We start from the raw sequence: 26600 nt of genomic DNA, 5'->3' as shown, positions 1-26600 counted from the left end.
ACAAGTACCTACATCTATTCATCTTTTATTGATAATATATAGTTAGTTAAATGTGCATATATATATATATATATATATATATATATATATATATATATATATATTTATTTATTATATATATATATATTTACATTATATATCACTTTATCATTAAATAATGGTTCAAAACATTTCGACCAAGCAATCTAAAGTTTATATTTTCATTTTTGAGTAAAAAAATGTAAATGATAGAATCGAATTTCCAGTCATAACATAGCCTAGCATTTAAACTATTCTCTTCTTGAATTCGATTGCATTCTTATAGCCTTTGAAATTATTATTAATATGTGCTAGTTAGGCAAATAATAAGTTATTCACCAAAAGGTCTACTATTTTTCATAAATCTCCAATCTAAATTAGCGTTATCAAGCTTCAAATTAAAGTAATGAATTACTATAGGAGTTTTAAATATATTTTACCCTCACCCATCGGCTTCATTTTTCGGTTTAAATTATGTGAGGAATCTCCATCCCTATGTTACTCCTAAATGAAGCACGACCATCCTTTTCATTATTAACATGTCAAATAATTTATCTTAAGAACCCGTCTCTGGCCCGTATTCCTAAAGTTTCAATATTTATGTGTATAAGCAAAAGTCCAAACACCCTATATTTTAAATTCGAAAAATATGTTTCTAACGTATAGAAGAACTCGCTAAATACTTAATAAGATAGGTCTAAGTGATACTTTCTGAATATCGGATTTGGATGTCCTGAATACAGGTATAAACAGAAAATTCTTCAAAGAACAGATTTGTCGTTGTCGTAATTGTGAAACGTTACTCTTATTGGGGACAACCCAGAAAGAAGGGTGTCAATTTTTTTATTTCAAAGGAACATACCGAAATCGTACAAGTAAACCAAGTATATCAGTAATAACTTTCAAAATTATAAAAATTTAGCAATTCCATAAAACCGAATCAAAGTTAAAAATAAAATAGAATTGAAACGGTCGGTAGATGGGCCTAATTTCTGTCGAAAGTTCATGAGAAAGGTTCCATTTGTGGATAAATAGTTACAAATCTTGATATTTCCGAAAATTAGTAAAATATTTGAAGACATCTTCGTGGAAATAGTTTTTTTTGATAGATTTAAAGTTATAAATCCGGAAAACGGATTCATAAAACAAAAACGAACAACTAGTATCTCATTTCACGACTCTCTGTGTTAAAGCAGAAACACTTCAAAACTTGGAAATAATTACTTTTCTGAGTTGAATTCCTGCTTTCATTTATTTTCTGAAATCAACCTGAAAACAAATGAATCAAAATCAAATTTCATGAAATTTTTGCTAAGCAAACGAAAATCTGAAACAAGATCTTCAGTGTTTGTGGATGATCTCCCGCAGGATGAAACGGAATCAACAAAATTCCTAGAAATGTTCCTAGATCGAGGAATAACCTGGGACATTTACGTGGATCATATCTGTCTCAAGGTTGCATCGGGCATCTTTGCTCTTCGTAATTTGGCAAAGCACTGCCCAATTACGGTATTTAAAATGGTCTATGGCTTAATTTATCCCCACTTGGGATAAGGAATCAGACTTTGGGGCAGTGGTGCACAGCACAAGTTGGAGCGAGTGTTCAGGCTCCAAAAACCTGTAAGAATTCTAAATTTAACAATAGAGAGTCGTGTAGAAACGCGTTTAGGGAGCTGAGATTTCTTATTCTTCCCTGTCTCTATATTCTCAAGGTGATCCTCTACTCCGTGTCGAAGTGTGCTTTGGTTCGGAGAGGGGATGTTCACCAACACGAGATAAGAGGCAGGGACAACTTTCGCGTCCAACAGCACGGGAAAAATGCGTTCAGAAACGCGTATTATTATTACTACTAGTATTACCATTTCATATATTCCGTTTACGATGTAATGGAAAGGTTAAAATACACGTGCTCAGTAATTTCTTGACTTTTCCAACGCCTTTCTTTACTGATAAATATATACCTTATTATCTCACCTCTTATCTTTCAATCAGTTACAGAGCGTGTATAGACTGAAAACAAGGTATTTAAATTTCAAAAGAAATTTATTATATTAAATTCAAAATTAAATGTGAGGTAGCAGTGTAATAACATCTTTAGGTAGCTTGGACTACATGCTTTGGCCCGTATATCCTTGAAGTGACATTTTGCTATTATAAAACTCCTAAAGACCATAAGACCTTCAGAGGTGGGGGGGGGGTTATCTTCACGATAAAGTTTAATTTAAATTTAGGGTAAAGATAACGAACACTGTGGTACTAGAATGCACTAGGATAGGCTACGTCTGAAGCTCGAGTGTAGCTAATCAATGGTATTCATAACGATATTAAATAATTAATGAGTTCAAAACTGAATTGAAATGGTTTTTAATATTAAAAAAGTTATCTCAGTCCTACAAAATTTGAAATGTGGTTTGTCGTTTATATATTTCAATGTTATATAAAAAATATCATGTATGATCTTTGTTAGTCATGAATGACTTCGAGACGTTTAATATAAATTAAGTAAAAGCATATGATTAAACAAATTAAATTGATTATTATGTAGTAATAAAATCTAATTTAAATTTTCAAGCTGTTAATGAGTTGATGCGTGATGATTTCTTTGATTTATGGTTACTATAACGGTTATATTATGAATACTAACCAATGTCACTTGCCATAATATATATATATATATATATATATATATATATATATATATATATATATATTGATCTTTTTGATCCAGTAATGTAATAGTGATGTCATATTTATTCTTAAACATCATAAAAAAGCCTACCCTGTCAAAAATGACACAGGCATCACGCAAAATAACACCACAAATTATTTCACGCTGAACTTATGTAGCATACGTTTTGAAGCTTAATATCATCTAAAATCATAAGATTAAAAACATTTCTAAGAACAATTATAGCTGTCCCATTAAATTTAAAAAATTCGTATTCCTAGATTATAAGAATGTTAGATTTTAACTGTTATAATGCATGGCACCATTTTCATGGTTTTGAAAACTGAACAGCAACAATATATGAAGTATATTTATGATATTTATGAAATGTAAAGAAATTGCAGCATTTTTCTTTCATTTTAATTAAAAACAAGAAAATGTACAATACTCAGTAGTAATTCCATACAAAAAGTATTACCTTGTAAAGGAGTATACGAAACAGCTGTAGAACTGACGAAAAAAACGCGACACAGAACTAACGTGTAATTTTGCATTAACTCGCTTTACAACGTTTTAGTTAACGTATATTTAATAAATGTTCAAAACAAATATATTCTCTCTGACTATATAGTCTAACACGATCCCGTGTTACGCCTCACAGTTTGGTATTTAACAAATTTTATCGGGACAAAAGTAAATTATGAATGTTACCAAAGGTAAAACTTTATTATGAATTTTAATAGTCAGTTAGTACAATACGATTGCTATACCCTATTTATTGTACTGGATTGTCCATTGGGTATCTTAAAATCTTGAGATTATACTGGTAATCTAGTCAAGGATTTTCACTGATTAAACACTTGCATGATCAACATTTATTAAAGACCACTGTTTTCAAAGCAGTTTAATTTGACGATGAAACCACAATGGACCATGTCACGGCAATTAAAATCATTTTATTATTATATGAAGCCATAATTACATTAATGATTAGGTTTTATAGCTTCACGAAACTGGATTTTTCAATGTTTAATTATCTCAAATTTAAAAATAAAATGAGTTTTATTGTAATTCTCGTTGTTTCCCGGGAACTAAATGTAGGCTTGTATTTTAAACAAAAGAGTCTAATTTCTGTTTATAGAATATTTTGTAGCGAGTTTTGCGGATGGCATAATACGTAGCCAATAAAGGGACCATCTCTACGTAAAAAAATAATCAGTTTCGTGCCAAATATGTTGTACTCGGCATATGTTTGATGTGCGACCAAACCTATGGTTTTATTTTACTTAGGCTAGTTGACATTTATGATTACTTTTGAAAGTATGTGTTTACGGAATCAAATAAACGAAGCGATGAAATTATTTTAATTTGCCATTTATTATATCAGGAACAATCTTTTTGTACGAGCTCCCTTTTTGTAAAAATTCAATACCTGGAATGTCTCTAAGTTACGCCCATAAGTGTTTCTATGGTTTTTTTAACCGTTCTCTGAGTCATTCTTAACTATTCTTAAGGTGGAGTAAAATACAAAAGCAAGATATGAACCTGTATAATGCAATTAGTATGTCACTATCAAGATATTATATGTTTGTATGGTCATATATGAGTGTAATAGTGTTATATTACAATCATAACGTTATTATTTGTTTATTTTAGTTCAATATTTTCAGAAAATTCGAAAGATGTTTAGGTTTTTGGCAAATAGCTTAACGTCATAACTTAAAAACCCGGGTTTTGTTTTGTAATTTCGAGATTATTTGACTTATAATAAAAGTAGTTTTATTTATTATTAACAATTCATTCCATTGTTATCAAATTTGTTTTGTCCAATACATCACATTGTATTTCAAAATGGATTACTATGTTCACAGTTCACAGTTCACAAAAATCTACAAAATGATATGGGTTTGATTAAGCAAAAGAACATTAAAATTTAATATGTAAGTTTTCCTAGTACAAATGCTTTAAAACAAAATACTAACTTCTGTAAAAAATTATTTTATCAAAGAGTATCGGTGATATATAATGTAACAAATAATGTTATATTATGTTGTTATAGTGTTCAAATTCGGGTTTTCATGTTAAAGATTAACAACCATTGCGTGTAAAAATGTATCACTTATATGTTTTGCCCTTTCTTTTATATTGTGTAACCCTACTTGTACCTATCGAATACTTTTGGTTTATAATTATGTAGTATATAATTACAGTATATAGTTCTTACGAAACTTATTGCACTATAGTACTTAAAGTTTATATTACAACAAAAGATGCAAAATGGATTAAAATCAACCTTTAGGAGGATGCTATTTGATGAGAGCATAATTCCCGAACCATGTTTACTAATGAAATAATTATATACGGGTAATTCGGTCAAACACCCTACTGTGCATGGATCGCAGCAGCAGCTTCAGCCATTTGAGCTACTGAGTTCATTTCACTTTTAAATGGTGAGCTATAAAAAATGTCTTTTATATGATCACAGCGAAAAGGACCTAAGGTTTGAGGTCAGGAATCTGGCTGGCCAATGTATTGGGCCACCATTGCCAATCCACTAGTATTCATACGTGTTGTTCAATTTGTCTTGAATCATGTTCCCAAACTGGGATATAGGGTTCCTCTATCATGTTGAAACCTAATGCCTTTGCAATGTAACGTCATCTAAAAGTCAGGGAGTATATCTCTTAAGTACTCAAGATATGTAGGGGAGTTTAGCCTATTTGACAATATGCAGTGTCCAATTAACAAATAAAGTAATGAAACTTAACAACTCCTGTCTATACGTTTGCAGAAAATATATGTTGGTCTTAAGATACAAAAGTTACAAATTGATTGAAAGTCCACATGTAGGAGTTTCTAGAATTTAAAGCGAATCCTCCCTATTAACAATAGCTTACACGTTACAATTAAATTCAGGATTGATTATATCATTACGCAAAAGTCACTGTGAACACCCGAATCGTGCAGAATAATCACGGGCAAGAAGCCCTTGAACTTTTTGTGGTTTGAAAGTCCTCTCTCTTTGAGGACTTTCCAAACAGAAGTACTTTGTACCTGCTCTGATACTTAACGTAAGATTGTTTATGAATAACACTAAACCCTTAGAGAAGAATCCTACTCGTACTCGCATTATGTCCACTATACCAACATAGACATCTCGTACCGCACCATGCATTTGCGTTACGGACGAACCAGTTTTTTTCGTTCCGTTGAGGGTAGGTGAAAATGTTCTGTAGTTCGGACAGTGGAAACACACTCTTCTACGTTCCCTAGCACTTTGGTACGTCTTCTCGTAAAAATAATGCCTATCAAATTAAAAACTACTTTTTTATTTTAAACTTTAGTGAATTATCATATGTGATAGATCAATTACTACTGTATTAAAGTAAAAAGATACCTCATACGTGCGTTAGTTCCCTTAATTGTTTCTTCACGCTGTCGTTGTTTTTTTTTTGTTTTTTTTACGATATCATGTTGCCAAAGGATCAAGGTTGGGAATACTCAAACGTATCGTGACTTTACACGTAAGGGTTCTTTGAGATTCTAAGAAATGACATTGGTGAGCTCATTTTTCCTGCCTCATCTTTACAGTAAGATCGTTCGGTAAAAGTTAGAAGTTGATATCGTTGGGTCACTTGTACATGGAGTAGTTTTGAGGTGGCTGCGGCTACACAAATATATGACTACTGGCTTTTCCATCTTACAGTGCGCGATTCAACGAGGTATCTAGTCATGTAGGTTTTCTGTTATGAATGAAGAAGGACCGAATTGCTTTGTCTTGGAATGCCCTAACTCGGAACGGCGGTGCGGAAAACAATTAAGAACTACTAAGTAAAGTATCTGCGAGAGAATGGTCGGGTAAAGGATCCCCCAGTTGGGCAACGGTTACAACTCAGAGAGAGTCCAAATGTCTGGACTCTGATTCCCCCCTGAAGTGTTCGGTCGCGATTGTGTTTAGGGTGTCCACGTCCGATCCAACTATCTCCTACAAGAATACGAACAGCTACAAGTAGAAGGTGGCATTCAGATGTGCCATGCGGGTTCTTACGTGTCAGAGACTGCTGCTCACGTAATGCCAAATAGGCCACAGAACACGTTGCTCGCTTAAAGTGTCACGATGCTGTGGTGGTACGCCTGTATTCAATGCTAGAAGAGCAGTTACGTGATACTAATGTAGATCCCCAAAAACCCGATATGACTGGCAAGAATGGTGATTACCCGTATATTACCGTATAACACTCAATAAGGTTCTAGCGATGAGTGGTATACACGCAACGAAGTATCGGGGGCGCCAGTCCTTACATAGAAAGTAAAATACGGTCGCTGATAACATCGTATTCTAGTCGTGCTGGAGCAACTGGCGTGATATCTTCTCATCTCAAACAGCTTATATTAAAAATATATTATCGCCCCGCTCTTGGCTGTCTCGGGAAATCATATTTAGGATAATTCAAGGCAGCTGTACGATTTTTATCTAGTTAGAACTAACTTTTATCCATCTAGAGCTCAGGGAGCTGTTGCGGGGTCTATTAGGCAATCCATCTATCTCACATACATACTCACAATTATTCTACAGCAGCGGAGTGAATTAAAGTAGTGACTTTATTGTTGCCTGCGATTTTTGCTCCCATAATTGATCATTATCCTATAGCTTTGGTTATAAGATTGTTCCTTTAACCTATGTTACAAAAATGGGTTTATTTCTTCTCTGAAATTAGTCGGCATATTAGAAGGCATGGATTATAAAATATGTTCTAATATAAAGCTACTTTAAATAGTTATATGAATAAAAATTATAAACGTATGCAAGGTGAAAGTTGGAGTTACACAACCGCTAAAATTACCATTGTACGCGTATCTTGTTACATTCATAAAATAAGTGACAATGATGTAAAGGACAATATAAAGGAACTATTAAAAGGATAAACCAAGAAATAATCCAAATTAGTGGCAATGCAATAACAGAATAAAAGGTAATGTGAGATGTTTGGAAAATCAATTACGCATTCATTGGAAACAAGTTAAATCGTGCGTCGACCAATTGTCGACATATTGTCGACCAATATCATTGCTTGATAATGATACATTGTTTTGTAAGACACTATTTTGTTGCATCCTGTTCAAGTATATGAGGTTATTCTTATTGAAATATTAGTAATAAACAGCCTAATAGAGATTATAAATGTTGCATGTGATTTGATGTATGTACTTTTTATATGTATATTACTGTATATTTATACACAATAAATAAATAAAATAAAAAGCATCTATTTACTGCTAATTCAACGTTTATATTGTATATGGTTATAATATTTATTGTATTTGATAATCGGAGGGTTGAGGGTGGGGGCTGTGTATGGTTTGCGTCGCGAGAGACCTTACTAAGGTCTACTAATAAGTTTGCATCCATAATTATACTGATATGATATACTAATGTGCCATACATTGGTGCCGCCAATAAAAAGTGTTATGTGTATTAGGTAATTGATGTCTTGAATCTCTTGTCATAATATGTGTGTGTTGACATTTCACCATAAGCAAAAATCCAAAATCCGAACGAGGTCAGGTGAGCTAGATGTCCAAGACAGTTTTATTTCCTCATAAAGTAATAATTGAGAAATTCGACAATTTTGGCATTTTAATGTGATTCCCTATGTCATTCACAAGCAGTTCTATTATTAAAGGAAAGCAATAGAGTTAATAATGATAGTTCAGTCTATCTATACTATTTTTAGAAAATAAAGTGGACCAATTGCATGGTACCTATGGAGACTTTCACTACGTCAAATACAAACGTTACGACGCCGTTAATGTCTAAAAATATGAAATCTACAGAATTGGGTTGCGGTTGAATGTGGCATCCAGTTCATAACAAATTGCGTCTTACAATGATACCGACGCATCTTGTGTAGTAATTAAATTTTCGTTTTAAGATTTTGCAAGAGCATTATGTGCTAAAAAGGTCTAGGAACACATTTTTGGTAAATCTGCATTCAATAGAATCCCAAATAAATTTGTTTTTTTTAACAAGTGGAGACTTTAATATACCAAAACTGTTATTGAATGTCAAAAATTTTAAAGGTAACCTCATCACTAATAACAATAATCGCGGTTTTATACATTCGGATCAAAATTTCAGATTCTTATTTAGTTTATCCTCAGCATAAACACACTCCTTTTAATTTTCAAAAAGCCATCTAAGCATCCTAAAAATGTGGTTTATTACCCCTAAACTTGAGTTTGTTTTTTTAAATCTTGGAGAACTGCTTTTCGTATGGACGTCTTCGTATTCTTGAACAACTTTTTCGAAGCTTTTACTATTGTAGACCACGTTATAAGTCTAATTAACTGCTTTATGTCTGAAAGCGACAAGTAATTAAACTTCTAATCACATTGGGGTATGTCTTTAAAGACGATATTGACGGAAAACTTTAAAATGCCAACTTTCTACTCGAAACATAGAGTTAAATTATACAAACCAAATAGCAGAGTGAACTTTTACTAAAATACTTTATTCATCTACATTTAATTTATATGTAAAAAAGGGCAAACTAATAAATTAAAACTAGCATCAAAAACATCTGTCATAATGCTACGAATAATTTTGTAATCACAATGTGTATGTCTAAAAGAAACATAGGTGAATCTTTTCAAACTCAAAGAGTATGAGGGCGTGGATTATGGTAGAATAATGACTCTTGAAAACAATTCTAAAATATTTTCCTGAACTTTAACGACCAAAGTAGGAGCTTTTAAAGTGTATAAATATGTGTTGAAAGTTTCAAATGTCACACACAGTTTCGGAGATATGAAACTTAATTATCTTATTAATTTTAAAATGGGACCTGAAAAACTAAGATGAAAAACCGAATATACCACGACAAATGCAGTTAAGATAAAAATATGTATTTTCATTTTTACTTTCACAGTAAACTCAGGGTTGTTATAGTATGTAATATGAGACATTTTCTAAGAGGTCACCTTGTGATCGAAGCAATAATTTCGAAACGTTTATGAACATCATTATGCTTACCCTTACTTTTACTTTCATTCACACAAGCTGCCTGCATGCAGCTCAGTTGTTGGCGAGATGTTTGGGGGAGAGGAGGAAGACTGTCCAGCATTGTTCCCGTGACTCAAACCAAACTACTTACTCAGATGCCGTGTCCTCCATTCTCTCTTATGAGGAGCATATTATTATTTTATAGCAGTCTTATTATTTATCATTCTATTCGTAATGAAATTGAATGAACTTAAATTGAAAATAGTCATAAATTATTGAAGCCGGCCAAAACCGCTTTACATCTGTCCATTACAGTATTAATCATTTTCAAAGAATATGAAATTAATGTTTAGATATTAAGATATAATTTATCCATTTCATGTTTATACATCTCATATGAATCTCAACTGTTTCATTTCAATCCTGCAAAAACATAAATATATTAAAAGTGTTGATAATTCGTACAACAGTCTTGAATAATCAAGAAATAATAGTTGTATGTATAACTTATGTGGAAGAAGTAATAAGGAAGTAAGAAATAAAGTTGAAGCTAGGCGATATAACTTTGGTTTGTATAGCTAGATTATTTACTAAAAAATCACATTTCGTAGAAAAATACACTATAAACTAACTATATATTACAAAAGTACATAAAAAACAGTCAGCAGTGGTAACAACAATCAAGGTAACGTAGTTAGTGATGGTATGTGTGGGAGGAGTAAGAAGAACTGCCGCCTCCATATCCTCCTCCGTAGCTTCCTCCATAACCTCCTTCAGAACCGCTTCCATAGCTCTCGTAACCGCCGCCATAGTCATGCTCATAATGATGCTTCACAGGTACTGGGATGTGAACGGGCACCTTGACTTCCACTGGATAAGGTACTTTGACTGGTACCTTGACGGGCACCTTGACCGGGTAAGGCTTCTCTACGGGATAAGGCACTGGCTTCTCAACTGCTACAGGGTAGGGCTTGGGAACGTGGACAGGATAAGGCCTGTCGACTGGGACCTTGACGGGGTAAGGTACAGGTTTCTCTACAGGGTAGGGTACTGGCTTCTCTACAGGTACATGAACGGTGTATGGACGATCCACAGGGACTTTGACTGGGTAAGGGACGTGCTTCTCAACAGTGTAAGGGACCTTCTTCTCTACGTAGACGGGGTAGGGCTTGGGTACGTGAACCGGGTAGGGACGGTCAACAGGGACCTTGACTGGAACTGGAACGGGCTTCTCGACATGAACGGTGTAGGGCTGGGGAACGGGAACCTTGACGGGGTATGGGACAGGCTTCTCGACATGCACGGTGTAGGGTTTAGGTACGTGGACTGTGTATGGCCTATCGACCGGGACCTTTACTGGGTATGGGACTTTCTTCTCGACATATACCGGGTGTGGGACTGGGACATGCTTAGTGATAGTGATGGCCTTGACATGTTCTTCATGACCGTAACCTCCATGACCGTAGCCTCCAGCAGCCTCATAGCCCCCGCCTCCGTAGCCTCCACTGCCGAAGCCTCCACCCCCGTAGCCTCCGCCTCCGTAGCCTCCGAGCTCAATACCTCCACCATATCCGCCGTAGCCTTCATCCAGACCTCCGTACCCGTGCGCGAACCCGAGTAATCCTCTCTTATCCTGTTTCTTGTCTTCCACCGCTTCCGAGTTCTCTTCCGTGGCCTTCTTCTCCTCCTCCGCCGCGCTCAGCGCTAGAAGCGCCGCTAGGGCGAACAGAAAAAGCTGAAACACAGTCATAGTATGTTTATTTTTTGCCGTAGTTGTGTATTAAATCTTAAGTCGTCAGTCAATATAACTTATTTAAAATGTTTATTGTGATCTCCTGAACGTTTTTGGTGGTATAGAGTAGTAAGAATTTGCAACCGATTAACTTTATCCAATGTTTTGTGGTGGAAATAATAAAAATGTTAAGTAGTACTCGCAATTAAAGCTTAAGCATAGATTAAATCATCGTATAAGTTATAAATACATTTATATAAACCATAAACCTCTTCGTCTTTAAATTGTATATATATATATATATATATATATATATATATATATATATATATATACTAATCACTGTGTTGAATAGAAGAAAACAAAAGAACTATTTTTCACTTCTATATTTCGGGGGATTTAATACCCCCGTCTTCAGGAAGTTTTAAATAAAAATGAATACAGAACTATAAAATGTAAACAAAAATTAATAAAACAATTATATATATATATATATATATATATATATATATATATATATATATATATCTAGAGTATAAATCTCTAAAATCTAAAGTAAAAGTACTCTTGATCACATAACATTGCATTTCATTAATAGTCTTATTCTCTCTCTGCTTCATTTTGATAATTGTTGGCGTATGAATAAGGGCCCCTAAAACTGGTGATTTAAAAAACTGACAACCGTGTCTCTTTCTATCCTCCATTTGCTTTCTTTGAAAATATATGTTTATAGTGCATGGATCTATATGAATTTAAACATCATTTAGATAGCATTGCTATCACAATAAGTTGACTAATTATATACTGTATATATATTTAAACATGCACTGTAATATGATAACAAGTTTGGAAAACGTAAAAATAATAAGTGAAGAGTATATCAACAGCCGTGACATTTACAGGTGGTCGTCCAGAGCAAAGTCTTCTGGAGTTTATATTAAACAAGTTTCAAGTTGTTGAAAAAAAATAAAGCCTAATATAATTCTATCACTGTATTTACTATACGTGAGAATCACATATCCCTACATGATAGATGCATTACATCTCTGAGAGCTTGTAGCAACAGGTAATATTATTGTTGTTCGTAAACCGTGAACAAAAGTGATGAGTTTGTTGCACACAAATTTTAAAATAAGGCTAAATAGCTAAATTTTTTAGCTCTGAGAACGAATAATGTGCACCAAAAATTACCCTAAAATGTGTATAATGCAGGAAACGTTTATGGTGGTAGTCTTATCGCATCTTAATCTGGCATTAATTACATAAAACTTCACAAAAATATGTACCTTTAAATTCTCACATTAATTTGTATGCTTTTTTCTGTAAAACTCTTGTGTTTAAGTGAAGGGATTTATTTCTTTAGAATCAAAGATGCCATGACATTAATCATATCGTAATATTTTTACCTTTTTTACTATATTTCATATAGGCTAATATTGGAAAAAGTAGATTATTTCATGTAATTACATGTTTATTTTCAGGGTACACTAGTAGATCAACGTGTACTATTTACTAATTTGTTCAACCCAATAAATGTTATTTATTTATTCTGTAAGATAGATTTCAATTACTGAGAAAAAGGGCTTATATACGCATAGACTCTTTTGAAAAAAATTATTAATACGTTTTATAATTGTTTATAATATTAGTTATAATGTAGTTAGCCTTTTCATATGAAAGAACAAATTTGTATTTGTTCTAGTACAATTGTTGTCAATTGTTACGAGTATATAAGAATAACAAAGCTTGAAATACTAATAAACTACTTTATTTAGTCTTAGCAAACACTAAAGATAGTAACAAAGTATTTTGAAATACGCAAATGGGAATATTAGAAAAACAACACGAATATAAATATTGAACTATTAGAGCAAGAAGAATAATTTTTTTTAATAATTATGAAAAATAACAAAAACTTCTAATTAAGGAAATATTAACTATAGTTGTCTAATTATGTGTTCAATGTGTTGGTAAGTACAAGGTTCTTCTCGTATATTGAAGGTTCTACTTAAAAATTCTAATGTTCAGAATCCATTTTATAAGTGGTATACTCATAAACTGTACTGTAAAGTAAAACATTCATCGCCATCCTATCAAAATAATATACTTGGTATAAAGAATCTAAAGAGTAGCTAGAGCTTGGTAGTAAAAATACTTTCTATTGAAATAATAAAACAATAATATTATTTACTACATAATGTATTTAGGATTTGGAAACAATTTATCAAACAAACACAGTATACAAATGTTAATCTATTTTTATAGTGCTCTGACTTGAATTACATAAAATTAATGTGTAATTTTAAAAATGTGACAGATTAACTTTAAAACAGAAAAGTACCATTCTTTGAAAACTGTAAAACAAATGCACATTCTACAATATATTTGAATTTGAAAACTAAAAACAGCTGATGCTAAAGTGGAAGTTACCAGCTGTTTACAAGTGTACAGTAAACATAAGCACATGACACAGTACCCACCTTGTATTGCATAACGCCTTGTGTGTGAATCCGGCGGTGCAAGGAACTGTACTGACCACTGGAGCCGCTCTCTACTTTTATATTTTGCCCACTCTTCCCCCCCTCTCCCACCACCTCTGTGGCACTGACATTTGCACAACAGGTGGAAATTCGTATTTGTTCTTCTCCTGGAAATTGTTCTTGTCCAAGATTGCTTCTTCCAATGCCAAACCAATACATAATACGGTTAAACGCCACAGCCATTAACAAAAATGTTAAGTTTTCTTTGTTATGTTAGGAATTTTTTTGAATTCCTCGATCATCTATGAATTTTAAGGTTATGATTTTTATGGAATGATAATGAATATTAAGGTTTGATATATATATATATATATATATATATATATAAAAGGTTATATACATACCATATGAATTTGTCATGTTTTTCAATTTTGAGACAAAACTTTTTCAACAAAACATTTCATGAAAAATTAAAAATTACATGTAAACACACAATGTTATACAAAATTAAAGTAACTCGTAGATTCAAACATTTTAGTATTTTATTTCTAACAGTTATAAGAAAAATCACTAATAAAATGAGCCTTTATTTCAAATTAATCAATTAAATATTGTAGATTTCCTTGAACACTTTTTGGCTAATAAATGGTATTTTCTGAGCTATTTATATTTCACTAATCTCAAAAAATTATAGACTGATAATCTCTTATATCATATTGTGTTTGTTGCTTCATATTTTAGCCTAGTTCTTGAATTTTTTGTTAAGAATAAAGTAAAGACTGCAATCAAACGTATATAAATGTATAACGTATATGGAAAATGTCAATGTATTCAAAGGCTAATGAAGCCAACGTTCATAAAAACATTTTATTTTGTTTGGACAATCCAAATTATTTGCTATAGTTTACGTTAAGTTGCATATCGGATTTACAGGACACAGATCTGTATTATCTGAGCGAAAAAGATTGTGTCAATTTACTCTTTGTTACTTTATTTACTCAAAACTAGTAAATTTTGTTACTAGTAGGGCAAGCAGTATACATAGTTCTTGAGTTACTTGTACACTTATAAATGTCTTCAAAATTACAATTTTACCTTTAATTTGTTTTCATTAAATGACATGTCCAATATTTGATAAGTAAATTAGCTCTCGTCAACTCTGACAATGAACGTGTTTAGCATTTGCATCTTAGGATGTATCATGATTTTTTTATAAAGTCAACCAATGTTCTGGCCTAAGGTGTAAGACAAAGACTACTGAAAATTATAAAACTTCTATAATTCAACTTCGGGGAAAAAGCTACGTAACCTTCAGCGGAGGAGAAGAAAGTTATATTTAGCATAAGCGGATTGCATTGTGCCTGCCGAACAAAATTATAGTTAATTTGTAGATCTGGACTTGGTTTATAGGCCATCGCCTTCACTCTCGACTCCCGTAGTCACGGAGTGAAGGAGCTGGGATATTAACTCACTCTCAGCAGCTGGTTGTTTCTTTTGTCATTTGCCTATTGTTTTGTACATGGCCGACATCTCCTTCTTGCTAGTTTTTAAAATTATTAATTAATAATCGCATTAAACGTGCACGTTTTGTAATATTTCTGACAGTTAATACGTTATTGTTACAACTCTGGCTACTTACTACGTATGTACTTTGGATTATTGCAAAGCAGATTCATTACATGTAGTTAATTTATTAATCCAAAGTTACTATAGGAGGACAAGAATGAATACAAATGAAGCATATGATTTTATAAATAAATATAAGTATACATTTAGTAGGCAATCAAATGAATGGTTACAGGCGTAGGCATGTGTTGGGATGTTCTAAAAACATTTCCGCTAAAAAAAATCAGTAAAAAATCAAATATACGGTAATGATTAGAAGCCATACGTGTTTCACAAAATAAATGTATTTGAATGGAATTAAACTAAATATAAACTCAAGTAAGTACAAGAGCCCAGTTTTTAGTAGATTAGAAATTTATATGAAAAATGCTTCATGATTTGCTTATTTTACTCTTAAATACATCCTAGAAGAGAAATTGATTCGATCCTCGAGTTATATAAGTAGATCATGTCTTCATAACGTGATGCTCAATCGAAGCGACGAGTTTATAATTAGTGTTTAATAATGTAATTTTAATTATTTTAACCCTTCTTGTTAGTTTCTACATATTATTGTATGTTTAAGATATTACCCCGAGATATCGCGGCTACCATCGTGATATATACGCAAGTTACGGAGGCACGGACAGTTAGGAAGTAAAACCTCTTCCTTTTACGCACTTTCTAAAATAGTACCCTACATATCTACATTCAATTGCCGGCACAATAATAGTTTTTGCGTGCTATTAGTTGTGGTTGTAATAAACTGATTGAATGGAGTGGCAAACGAGTCGACATAACGTAACGAATGTTTTTATGTCGTTTTATGTTTTATGTTTTTACTGGCATGCAACACACACATAAAACTATAACCAAATATGGTCACTAAATCGCACATAAAATAATACCGTCTTCGCAAGGGTAACTTTGCTTCCCTTTGAGATTTTGATCCGAAAATCAATGCAGGTTTTCCATGGACTAAGATGAACATATGTACTAACTTTCAAGTCTAATACCTTTCTATTAATATGTGTCACAGACAGACGGGCAAACTATGTCACGATTATAAGAAGGGCTTTTCGGGTCATGAACAATTAAAAAAATTAAATATGTAGTAAAATATTGAAAGATACATTGACATAAAGATACAAAATAGTAAATCATATGCTTAAAGCATTACGAATTCTCTTTAGAGGGACATATCAAAGCCAATATTCTGAAAAAGTTTTGGGAAATAGCGTAAAATTACTATTACATGTAAAATATATTGGTTGTCAAAAACGATTCTAGTACTTTATAAATTACAAACATTTCTAAAGGAATAAGGCAGAATTTGTATTTCTGCTGATCCATCTTAATTCAAAATTAGATAAAAATTCCCTGAAAAGATCCCGAAAGATTAACAATATTTTGATAGTTCTCATAAACATTACATTACAGATTTACATTGACTAAAAACGTGTTGTATACTAAATTTTCCAACACTCAGGTGTAATTACTTAAAATATGTTGTTTCCTTAGCTTCGCACTCCCTGACCCTTTCTTTCTAGAAGATGTTCTTTCCATACTCTCTACTAACTAATCTTTATCTCCTCTTTCTTTACTTTTTATTCTTAGCCCTTTCAATTATACTTATGCATATAAGAGTGTCTAAGGCTGCCATCTTGTTTCCTTAGCTGAAGACCCTGCCAGATATTATCGTGATACTGAAATAGAAGGCTTCCATACTAATAATTTTTCCAACATAAATATTTCCTTAAAAACTCTGTTATATACTGGGATTTTTTATGTATTTTGTAATTCAGAACCAAAAATTAAAACATAAGGGGAGCTGTAGGTAAAGTATGAACGTTTTTTTCCAATCAGTTGAAGGATAAATATATCTAAAAGTTAATACTTATTGTCAGTCACAGTTGCAGACTAGTTAATAATGTACTTGTTTGTTTTACTGGTTACGAAACTGTTATGAGCACGTATCAACTACAACAAGGTCCTCTAAATTAATTAATATTTAAGTAAGACCATGTTTACCCGTAATCTCAGTCTAGGGCGTAGTTATTAATTTGGCTCAGCTTTTATGAATTTAAAATGAGTCCCTGAGAGAGTTTATGTTAGCATTAGTCCAAAAAAGATAAAAATCCACTTCCAATAGCTGCAGACATAATTTAAATTTCATAACATTTGTCTTATCGAATAGCATATTTAATTTCAAAACACTTTGTTAAATTTCTATATCTATTTAATTTAATATTAATTTTTACAAAATAAAACGGTTGTTACGCATTGAAAATATTTTGAAAACAATTGTTATGTTTTTAAGTTATGTTTTTGAAGTACTGAACCTACAGTATATTTCATCTATATGGAAGTGTATGATTAACTGATACATCTGTAGGGTTCCGATATCGCTTATGAAGCAAAAGAAAGAGCAAAATCGACTCTAATGAACGTTATAGTTACGCTAAAAGTAACAAAATCACACACCATAGGTGAAAGATATCACATATGTTTTTCATGTACGTATATACTAACGTGATACAGAATGACTCATATTGATTATATAACAGAAAAGAAAGTCTCTGAACTACCCTCAAATATGCATGAAAAACTTTTTTTTAGTGTTGCAAGTATATTTACGAATGTTTAAAGTGTTCAACAGCTGTTTGAAACAAAGTTTAAGAACCCGCACGACACAAAAAATAAGTTAACATTGAAATCAAAGGAATATTGAGCAGATTGAAACACATTCCAGAGTTGCAGAAGAGCATTTATCAAATATATCTATTTAATATTATGCTCTCAATAGGATAATACCACAACGAAAATGTGGTAGAGAAGCCATTTTATCTCTCTATGGCTACGGTATTTGTGAATGAGGTGAAAGTGGTTTTAGTCATTTAGAGTCTGATTTCCAAAAAGTACTGTTACAGCGGTGGCTGGTCTGTTTGGGTTCTCAAGCACCTGTTGGAATCACTCATCAACCTAATCGATTTTTAAGGAAGGCGTAAAAGTCAATTTCACTCGTACCTTAAACCACAACATTGATTCCCAATTTCAAAAAGTTTAAATTATTAAATAAAAGTACCAACCACTTTAAATTTGGCAGTAATTGACAATGTATTAAAAACAATCTTCTTGTAAGGGTTAACGCGTGATTATTTTACAATTTGAAATCCTAAACCTAACAATATGGTTTTATAAAAAGGTCTACAATGTTGAAAATATTAATGTTACTAATATCGATGCTGGTTTTCAGCATATATCTTAATCCCCCAAAAGCCTTTGGCAGTGCATTATGAACCAATATTGAGTCGCTTTATATATGGAGACCCAAATATACCTCACAAGTCTTATATCACAGATGTGTAACGGTGAGTGTATATAAAGAACACATGAACTTCTATTTCGTTCAATATTAAATCTTTTGTGTATCTTTGATGTGTTCTCTAATATATAATAGATTATTCATCTAGTTTGTATCCTTTATCTAGTTCATTCGTCCAAAATTCTGCAGGTATAAATTTTAATAAAAAACGGTTAAAAATATAAGGATTAAATATCTTGCTTTCTATGGCCATCAGCACAGGAGATCCTACTGTAATGCTGGATAACAACGCTATATGGGGTGTAGAATCTACATAACTCCTGGGAATGCTTGATCTTGGATTGAACTGTTCATCAAGTGAGCAACACCTGCTCGAACGTTACAACTGACATTTATGAGGAAGTCTTACAGGAAGTCTTGAAGATTTTGGACATGACCTATACTACGAGGTCGTAACGTGGGCAGTTGTTTCTTAAACAAGTTTTGAGTAGTGTTTTATCATTCAAATTATTAACTATTTTAATATTACAGATCAAAAATTTAAATCAGAGAATTGTTATATATGTCCTTTACGCAGGAGCTTGGATTTCTGTCTCTGCATTGCATTCCTTGAGGCGATCTTGTTAAAAGTGTGATGAAATTCGAGACAGTAATAATCACGACGATGAATCCATAGAGACATAAAATTAGAGATTATTAAACAGTACATTTTGGCAGTTTTTCTGAACCACTTGGGTAATAAGTTAGGAACAAGATTTTTCTGAAATTATAAAAGAATTTAATTATTCCAAAGATTCCATAATTATTAAATCACTTAGTGGTATTAAATGTCTTTTACTTAGTGCACAAAACTTGTAAAGCACTTCGGGCACATGCCTGCGTATTTTGTTGTGTGCGTGTTTACATTAAAGAATGTTGGTACAGCTTTTAATTGTTAAAAGTCGGGTGTGGTGGTATGAGTGCAGAAGAAAGTGAAACTATCAGTATGTGTGAAAGTGTGTGAGTGTGAAAAACAGGTTAACCATCGTGTAAAACTATGATTGTTGTCATAATCAGAAATGCTGTTGTGATCACTATTAGCTTTAATAATCAAGCGGTTAATAAGATCTGTTCCACTAGAAAGAGTCAAAATTATTTCCTTACTTACCTGTAGCCCACGAAGGTAAATATGGATTGAAATATAAACAGGATTTTTGTAATGCTGAATGACTTTATGTGCTGAATGGTTTTTTAACATATTCACGTAAAGAAAAAACAATATCGTTTAGTATATATGTAATACTGTCTTTAAATAATCTGATAAACCAAAGAGGCCGCTTTGAACATTTTTATAAGTTTCCCCACTCAATCTGATACCTTAACATATGCAAGAGTTAATGGGATTTGCTGCGAAACATTATATATATACTTGTCAGTTTGTATATAACTGAAGACGTTTAACCAAAATAGACTGAAAAATACTCACGATTGAAAAAAGGAAATTTACCGAGTATGGAGAAAGGTAAGTAAGGCTGGCACAGATACTATAAAAAGAAAATAAGAAAGCAAAATAGTGGTATACGTGGCGTGTTTGTATTTTTTTCGAGAAGGAAAAAGGTACAGATTTATGGGTATAACGGTGGTTAGATATTTTGTAACTGCTTTTACGAGTATATATTTTTATGATATGATGCACTACAGTAATTAAAAAACGTAACATACACATGTAAAGTTTAGAAACATAAACATCTTTATTTTTCTTGGCGTTTCCAATGTGTTTTCTCTGTATTCCACATGAAGTTGCCCTTTTTCAATCGCCTTTTTTCAAGATTTAATATTTCTCACGAAAGACTTGAAGTATTCAATTATTTTCCACTTACTCTACAACCTGTGTGTAAAACTGGGTAAAATTGTAATTCTATTATATTTTGTATTTTTGCAGCATACAGTACGCCAGTAAAAATAATGTTCCAAACCCATTAATAAAAATGTTTATCCTTTTCAGTATCAAATCCCTTAAGCTGTGTTTGCCAAGGTCAAAAAGTTTCTTCAAATTATGTCTCGGTGATCTATACAAGTAAACGGTATGAAAATCAAACTGCATAGAAACTCGTGCATTTTTCATTTTCAACCCGATCAGGGATCCTTAATAATTATCTTGTTTGTGACATTGTCAAAACAAAATTAATATAGGTAGCTGTAACAAGTGATATGTATAACTATTTCATTAAAAACGTATTACCTAATCACAGATTGGTCATAAATGTCTACTGTAATGATAGTATTAATGACGACAGTGAAACAGCAAATGTTCAGGTTCCGGTGATACTAAAATATATATAAGCTAATATAAGGCCTCAGCCACGACACAAGCGGTAAAGCGGTGACCGTTGAGCGGCTGAATGGTGATTCGAAGGTTCGTGCCACTGGCCACGACAGTCGTGAGCGGCAGTGTGTACCACAATGGAGTGTGGTAAAACAATATCATTCACGATGCTGCGCTGATCCGCCGCGCCTCTCGCCGTACTGCCAATTCCTGATAACTGACCTGTTATATACATTTGAAGTTTAGGAAAAATTTATTTTACTTGAAATTTTTGCTTGTTCTATAGTAGTATACTAACATGAAATCAATTTTTATCGTTCTATTGGTGAGGGTCAGTTATGTTTTATTCTTCAATCATATAAAGGGTTGAAGAGCAGGGTTTTCATCCATTATCCTGCTCAACTTTGAAGAAAATGCTCTCATCATAACCAATTCCAGCATCCGTGCCCCACCTTTTGAAAAAATATATTTTTAGGAATTTGGTAGAATAACATAGTTTTAGAACGTATGAGTAATTTTTCAGTACTCTGAAGAGTTGCAAAGAGTTCAACACACATGTATAGGCAAATGTATAATCAAATTAGATTTTTCGATTGCAATTTGTAGATGAGTTTTTGAACAGGATGGGACGAACATTCTACGCTGAAATAGTTTTTAACTTCTTGCAATTGTGCTTTTTTAATACAACGTATTGTAAATATAGTAATAAACCTATGCTTGTTTAGTTCCTAAAGATTTTTGTTCATTATAAGGTGAATTTTAAAAACATATCCAATATTATTCCTTATCTACATAACAATTGCACTATTTATGTGTTTTAGTAAGTTTATTGTCATTACTTTAAATTACTAATGAATTGTATGTACCGTTAAGGTGGTAAAACCAATTTTCATTGGGCGAATATTTTAATATTTTACATGATAACCCTTTAAGATAATTTACATAAAGTCAGAAAGTTAGAACTAATGTTTATTATTGCACGGGGAATTTAAGGTATTAAAAACAAGAAATTTAGGGAAAAGGTTTTAATTAGGACCAAATAAACACTGCTGATGATAAACATGTGATATTTTTTAAAGTATGTACATGAGTAATAGCAGCGTGTAATTTGTTTGTTATAACGGTTTTTTATATATTTTAATATTTTATATTAATAGGTTTTGATGTACACAGTAAGTGAAATATTTGTGTCAACTAAAACATGAAATTAAAACCTCCATAAACAAACAATCAATAAATGAAAAATAAACTTAGGTCAGATCATACGGATATCCATTTTAGTTTGTTAGAACTTGTGTATATTTTGGTTTGCAATAGTCAGTACTATGTATTAGTTCATCGGCTAGTAAGTATTGTTTAGTGCAATTATAGTTCAAGTATGTTATAGAAAAGAAGGAATTGGGAAGTGAGGAATGAGATACATATTAATCGATACAGATTTGGTTTATACAACTAATTTATTTACTAAACATCACATTTGTAGAAAAATACACTGTACACAAAAATATATTACATAAGTACAAGAGAACAGTCAGCAGTGGTAACAAAAATCAAGGTAACGTAGCTAATGATGGTACGTGTGGGTTGAGTAAGAAGAACTGCCACCTCCATATCCTCCTCCATAACCTCCTTCGGAACCGCTTCCGTAGCTTCCTCCGGAACCGCTTCCGTAGCTTCCTTCGGAACCGCTTCCGTAGCTTCCTTCGGAACCGCTTCCGTAGCTTCCTTCGGAACCGCTTCCGTAGCTTCCTTCGGAACCGCTTCCGTAGCTTCCTTCGGAACCGCTTCCATAGCTTCCTTCGGAACCGCTTCCGTAGCTCTCGTATCCACCACTATATTCGTGCTCATAGTGATGTTTCTCAGGTACGGGGATGTGGACGGGCACCTTGACTTCCACTGGATAAGGTACTTTGACTGGTACCTTAACTGGTACTTTCACTGGGTAAGGTACAGGCTTCTCTACGGGGTAAGGCACTGGCTTCTCAACTGGCACAGGGTAGGGCTTGGGGACGTGGACAGGATATGGCCTATCGACTGGGACCTTGACGGGGTAAGGTACAGGCTTCTCTACAGGGTAAGGCACAGGCTTCTCTACAGGTACGTGGACGGGGTATGGACGATCCACAGGGACTTTCACTGGGTAAGGGATGTGCTTCTCCACAGGGTAAGGGACCTTCTTCTCTACGTATACGGGGTAGGGCTTGGGAACGTGAACGGGGTAGGGACGGTCAACAGGGACCTTGACTGGAACGGGAACGGGCTTTTCGACATGGACGGGGTAGGGCTGGGGTACTGGAACCTTGACGGGGTATGGGACAGGCTTCTCGACATGCACGGGGTAGGGTTTCGGTACGTGGACTGGGTATGGCCTATCGACAGGGACCTTTACTGGATATGGGACTTTCTTCTCGATATAGACGGGGTGTGGTACTGGGACTTGCTTAGTGATAGTGATGGCTTTGACATGTTCTTCATGGCCGTAACCTCCTTGACCGTAACCTCCAGCACTCTCGTAGCCTCCACCCCCGTAGCCTCCGCCTCCATAGCCTCCGAGCTCGATACCTCCACCATATCCACCGTAGCCTTCATCCAGACCTCCATACCCGTGGGCAAACCCGAGTAATCCTCTCTTATCCTGTTTCTTGTCTTCCACCCCTTCCGAGTTCTCTTCCGTGGCCTTCTTCTCCTCCTCCGCCGCGCTCAGCACTAGAAGCGCCGCTAGGGCGAACAAGAAAAACTGAAACACAGGCATAATCTTCAGTTAATACAAGTTGTTTCGACAATTGATTTTTATATCTAGTTTTTTTACGCATTTTGATTTATAAAATTTGCAAATCCAATTTGTATTGATTAAGTTTATTATAAATTGAGAGGTATTCATCGATATAAATGTTATAAGTTAGGGATTACTACGAAAAGAACTTGTGTATATATATATAAAACTATGTGTGTGTGTATATATATATTCAAGTTCAAGTTTTAACTGGAAAATATATATTCTTTAAGCAGTAAAACCATCTGAAATTAGTTTTTAAGAAAAGTTTATTCGTGAGTTAAATATTGTTCTAATTACATAATTTTAATATTTAACGAAATAATCAGATTGATACACTTTTTACACGGTAAATGTTACTAAGACAAGTTGGCTACGTTTTAAGAACTGTCCTTATTAAATGAAAATATCCATAACACAAAGAGAAAAGTGGATTCCTAGAAAAATAACATCACATTAAAATAATGTTTGCTACTTGATAAAACTTATAGTATACATGAGCTCCAATGCCCCAATGTGTTAGAAGAACTCTGACAACTATATTGTCTAGAAATTCGTGGCACGTGACTAAGTCCACTGTTACTTGTAACGGTTTAAAACAAGGTCACGGTTATTGTGTCACTATCTGCAGTTCTGAGAGTAACTCACTCAAAGTTGTTTTAATGCAACAAATCAATAACAGTAGCCGAATGGTTTAGCTGACTGCTGAAAATGCGTATACATTGCTCTGTTTGTAAAAACACTTATATGATTTACCATTGCAGTTTAGAAATGTTTGGAAAATAAAGCGTAAAAATTATTCATGCAGGAAAGTTTTAAACGAAATACATTTTGGAACAAATTACTTTAAGTATACTTTTTCGACTCATATTCTTATCTTAGTATTGAAATCTTACAGTACAACTTATCTGTAGTAGTACACTTTAATTCGCTGTACTTAATTCTGTACCGTCTATTTCATATTACTATACTTGAAATCTTTTAATATTAATGATCGGAATGGTTATTTTAATTCAAGTTTAGATAATCAGGTACGTAGTATATTAAACATAAAAAATGTTAATGTTTTGGGTTTTACCATAAATAGCAAACAAGATAACTTGAGTTTTGTTGTCACGTATAAAATCACCTTTTCTTAATATTTTTGCATAGAATCTTATGGTTTAAATTTTCATGTCGTGTTTGTTATCTCTATTTTTAAGTTAAGTATAAAATTATATAAGTTTAAATGATATATATTATATAATTTTTTCAAAATAAGGTTAAAGAGTCATACTTACTCTATATGAAATATTTATTACTGATTAGACTATTTTGTTATCTTTAAACAATATCGAAAAGAACTAACGGGGGATTTCGTTGATAAATAAATTGTTGCACGTTTTAACTTTACTCAGGATTTAAGAAGTAAATGTGAAAATGTTTCAGTATTTATAGTGTTTACAGTATTAGTATCTTTTAAAATAAACATACAATAGAGACAACATTCTTTTTGACTAATGTGGATACTGCAAAAAACACTTACCAATAACTTGGGGACCAGTTTGTATAAAATGATCTCAAATAATTAAGAATATAATAAAAATTCACATATTTATACTAAATAAGTAATGGTAAAAGTACAAATTTATGCAAATAATATAAATAAAGTTATTACTTTGATTTAAAGAATTGAACTCAAACGGTATTTTTATAATATTTAATTGAATACCGTAGGTCAAACTTTATTTTTCATGGGATAAATAAGGTCTTATGAAATCTATTTAAACAAAATTAAAGTTTACAGTACCTAACTTAAAGTCCTAAACAGCTGATGCTAAGAATAAATAGGAATACCAGCTGTTTATCATATAAAGTAAATAGAAGCACGTGGCATCGTACCCACCTTGTATTGCATAACGCCTCTTGTGTGAATCCGGCGGTGCAAGGAAGTGTACTGACCACTGGAGCCGCTGCCTACTTTTATATTTTACCCACACTTCCTCCCCTCCCCTTGAATGTAGCTCGGGCATTTACACAACCAATCGGAAGTCTTAATTATTTGTTCCTGTCCTGGAAATCGTTCTCGTCCAAGATTTTTTAAACAAATATAACATTGCGGAATTACTTGTCGAAATAAACAAACTATTTGTTTATTGCTAGTTTTATTTAATAGAATTATCAAAGCATCTTATTCTTTGAAAACTTGTTTTTAACGATCCCATTAATTGTCGAAATACATATCAATGAATCGTATGATGGTTATAGTGTTCTATCATTACACTGAAACACAAACCAATAAGCAGCGTTTTAAAATTCCTTCACTACACGTTTAGCGCCATATATTAAGATTAAAAAATAATAACACAGGCCTATTGACTTTGTTTTAGCAGGTTTATTGATTTTATCGGGAACACTTAGCATAACAGGTTTACTCTAGCTTCCTGAGTGATACTCGCGAGCCACGAGTGCTGGTGTCCAAAAAACGAAAGGAAGTTGTAAAATATACATATTTATGAGTACTGCCAGACGACATAGGATTATTATAATCATAGTTGCTTTAGACACCGTTTAGCAAAATTAGACAAGTAGCTCCAGAATCGGCGGACGATAAAAAAATGAGATGGAATTAAGGTTTTCCATTTTATATGAAGGCCTTATAGTACGTGATATAAAGTCTCTTAGAAATCTAGTTTTAGTAGTAGAGAATAA

At 33.0% G+C, this 26600-nt stretch overlaps 3 protein-coding genes across 3 annotated transcripts in view; 1 reads left to right on the top strand and 2 right to left on the bottom strand.

The window, feature by feature from the left end:
- Positions 1-26600, top strand: part of LOC124369814 (angiotensin-converting enzyme-like) — a 285432-nt gene that overhangs the window by 127395 nt on the left and 131437 nt on the right. The gene's annotated exons all lie outside the window — the stretch shown is intronic.
- The window catches only part of LOC124369818 (repetitive proline-rich cell wall protein 2-like), a 30431-nt gene continuing 14071 nt past the window's right edge, over positions 10241-26600 (bottom strand). The window contains exons 3-5 of the mRNA XM_046827933.1: positions 23466-23519; positions 23052-23435; positions 10241-11040 (exon numbers count right to left, since the gene is read on the bottom strand). Of these exons, the coding sequence (XP_046683889.1) occupies positions 10384-11040; positions 23052-23435; positions 23466-23519 (1095 nt within the window). The 3' untranslated portion in view covers positions 10241-10383. The remainder of the gene's footprint in view (positions 11041-23051; positions 23436-23465; positions 23520-26600) is intronic.
- Positions 22585-23100, bottom strand: LOC124369817 (MAP7 domain-containing protein 3-like). Its single transcript, XM_046827932.1, has one exon. The coding sequence runs from the start codon at positions 22982-22984 to the stop codon at positions 22646-22648; it is 339 nt and encodes a 112-aa protein (XP_046683888.1). The 5' UTR covers positions 22985-23100; the 3' UTR covers positions 22585-22645.

The sequence above is a fragment of the Homalodisca vitripennis genome, chromosome X (assembly GCF_021130785.1).
Source record: "Homalodisca vitripennis isolate AUS2020 chromosome X, UT_GWSS_2.1, whole genome shotgun sequence".
Classification (NCBI taxonomy): Eukaryota; Metazoa; Arthropoda; class Insecta; order Hemiptera; family Cicadellidae; genus Homalodisca; species Homalodisca vitripennis.
This window is presented reverse-complemented; position numbering and strand designations above follow the sequence as displayed.

Excerpts from the sequence above, each read along its gene's own strand:
- LOC124369817 (XM_046827932.1), bottom strand. The coding sequence starts at position 22,984 with ATGAGCACGAATATAGTGGTGGATACGAGAGCTACGGAAGCGGTTCCG.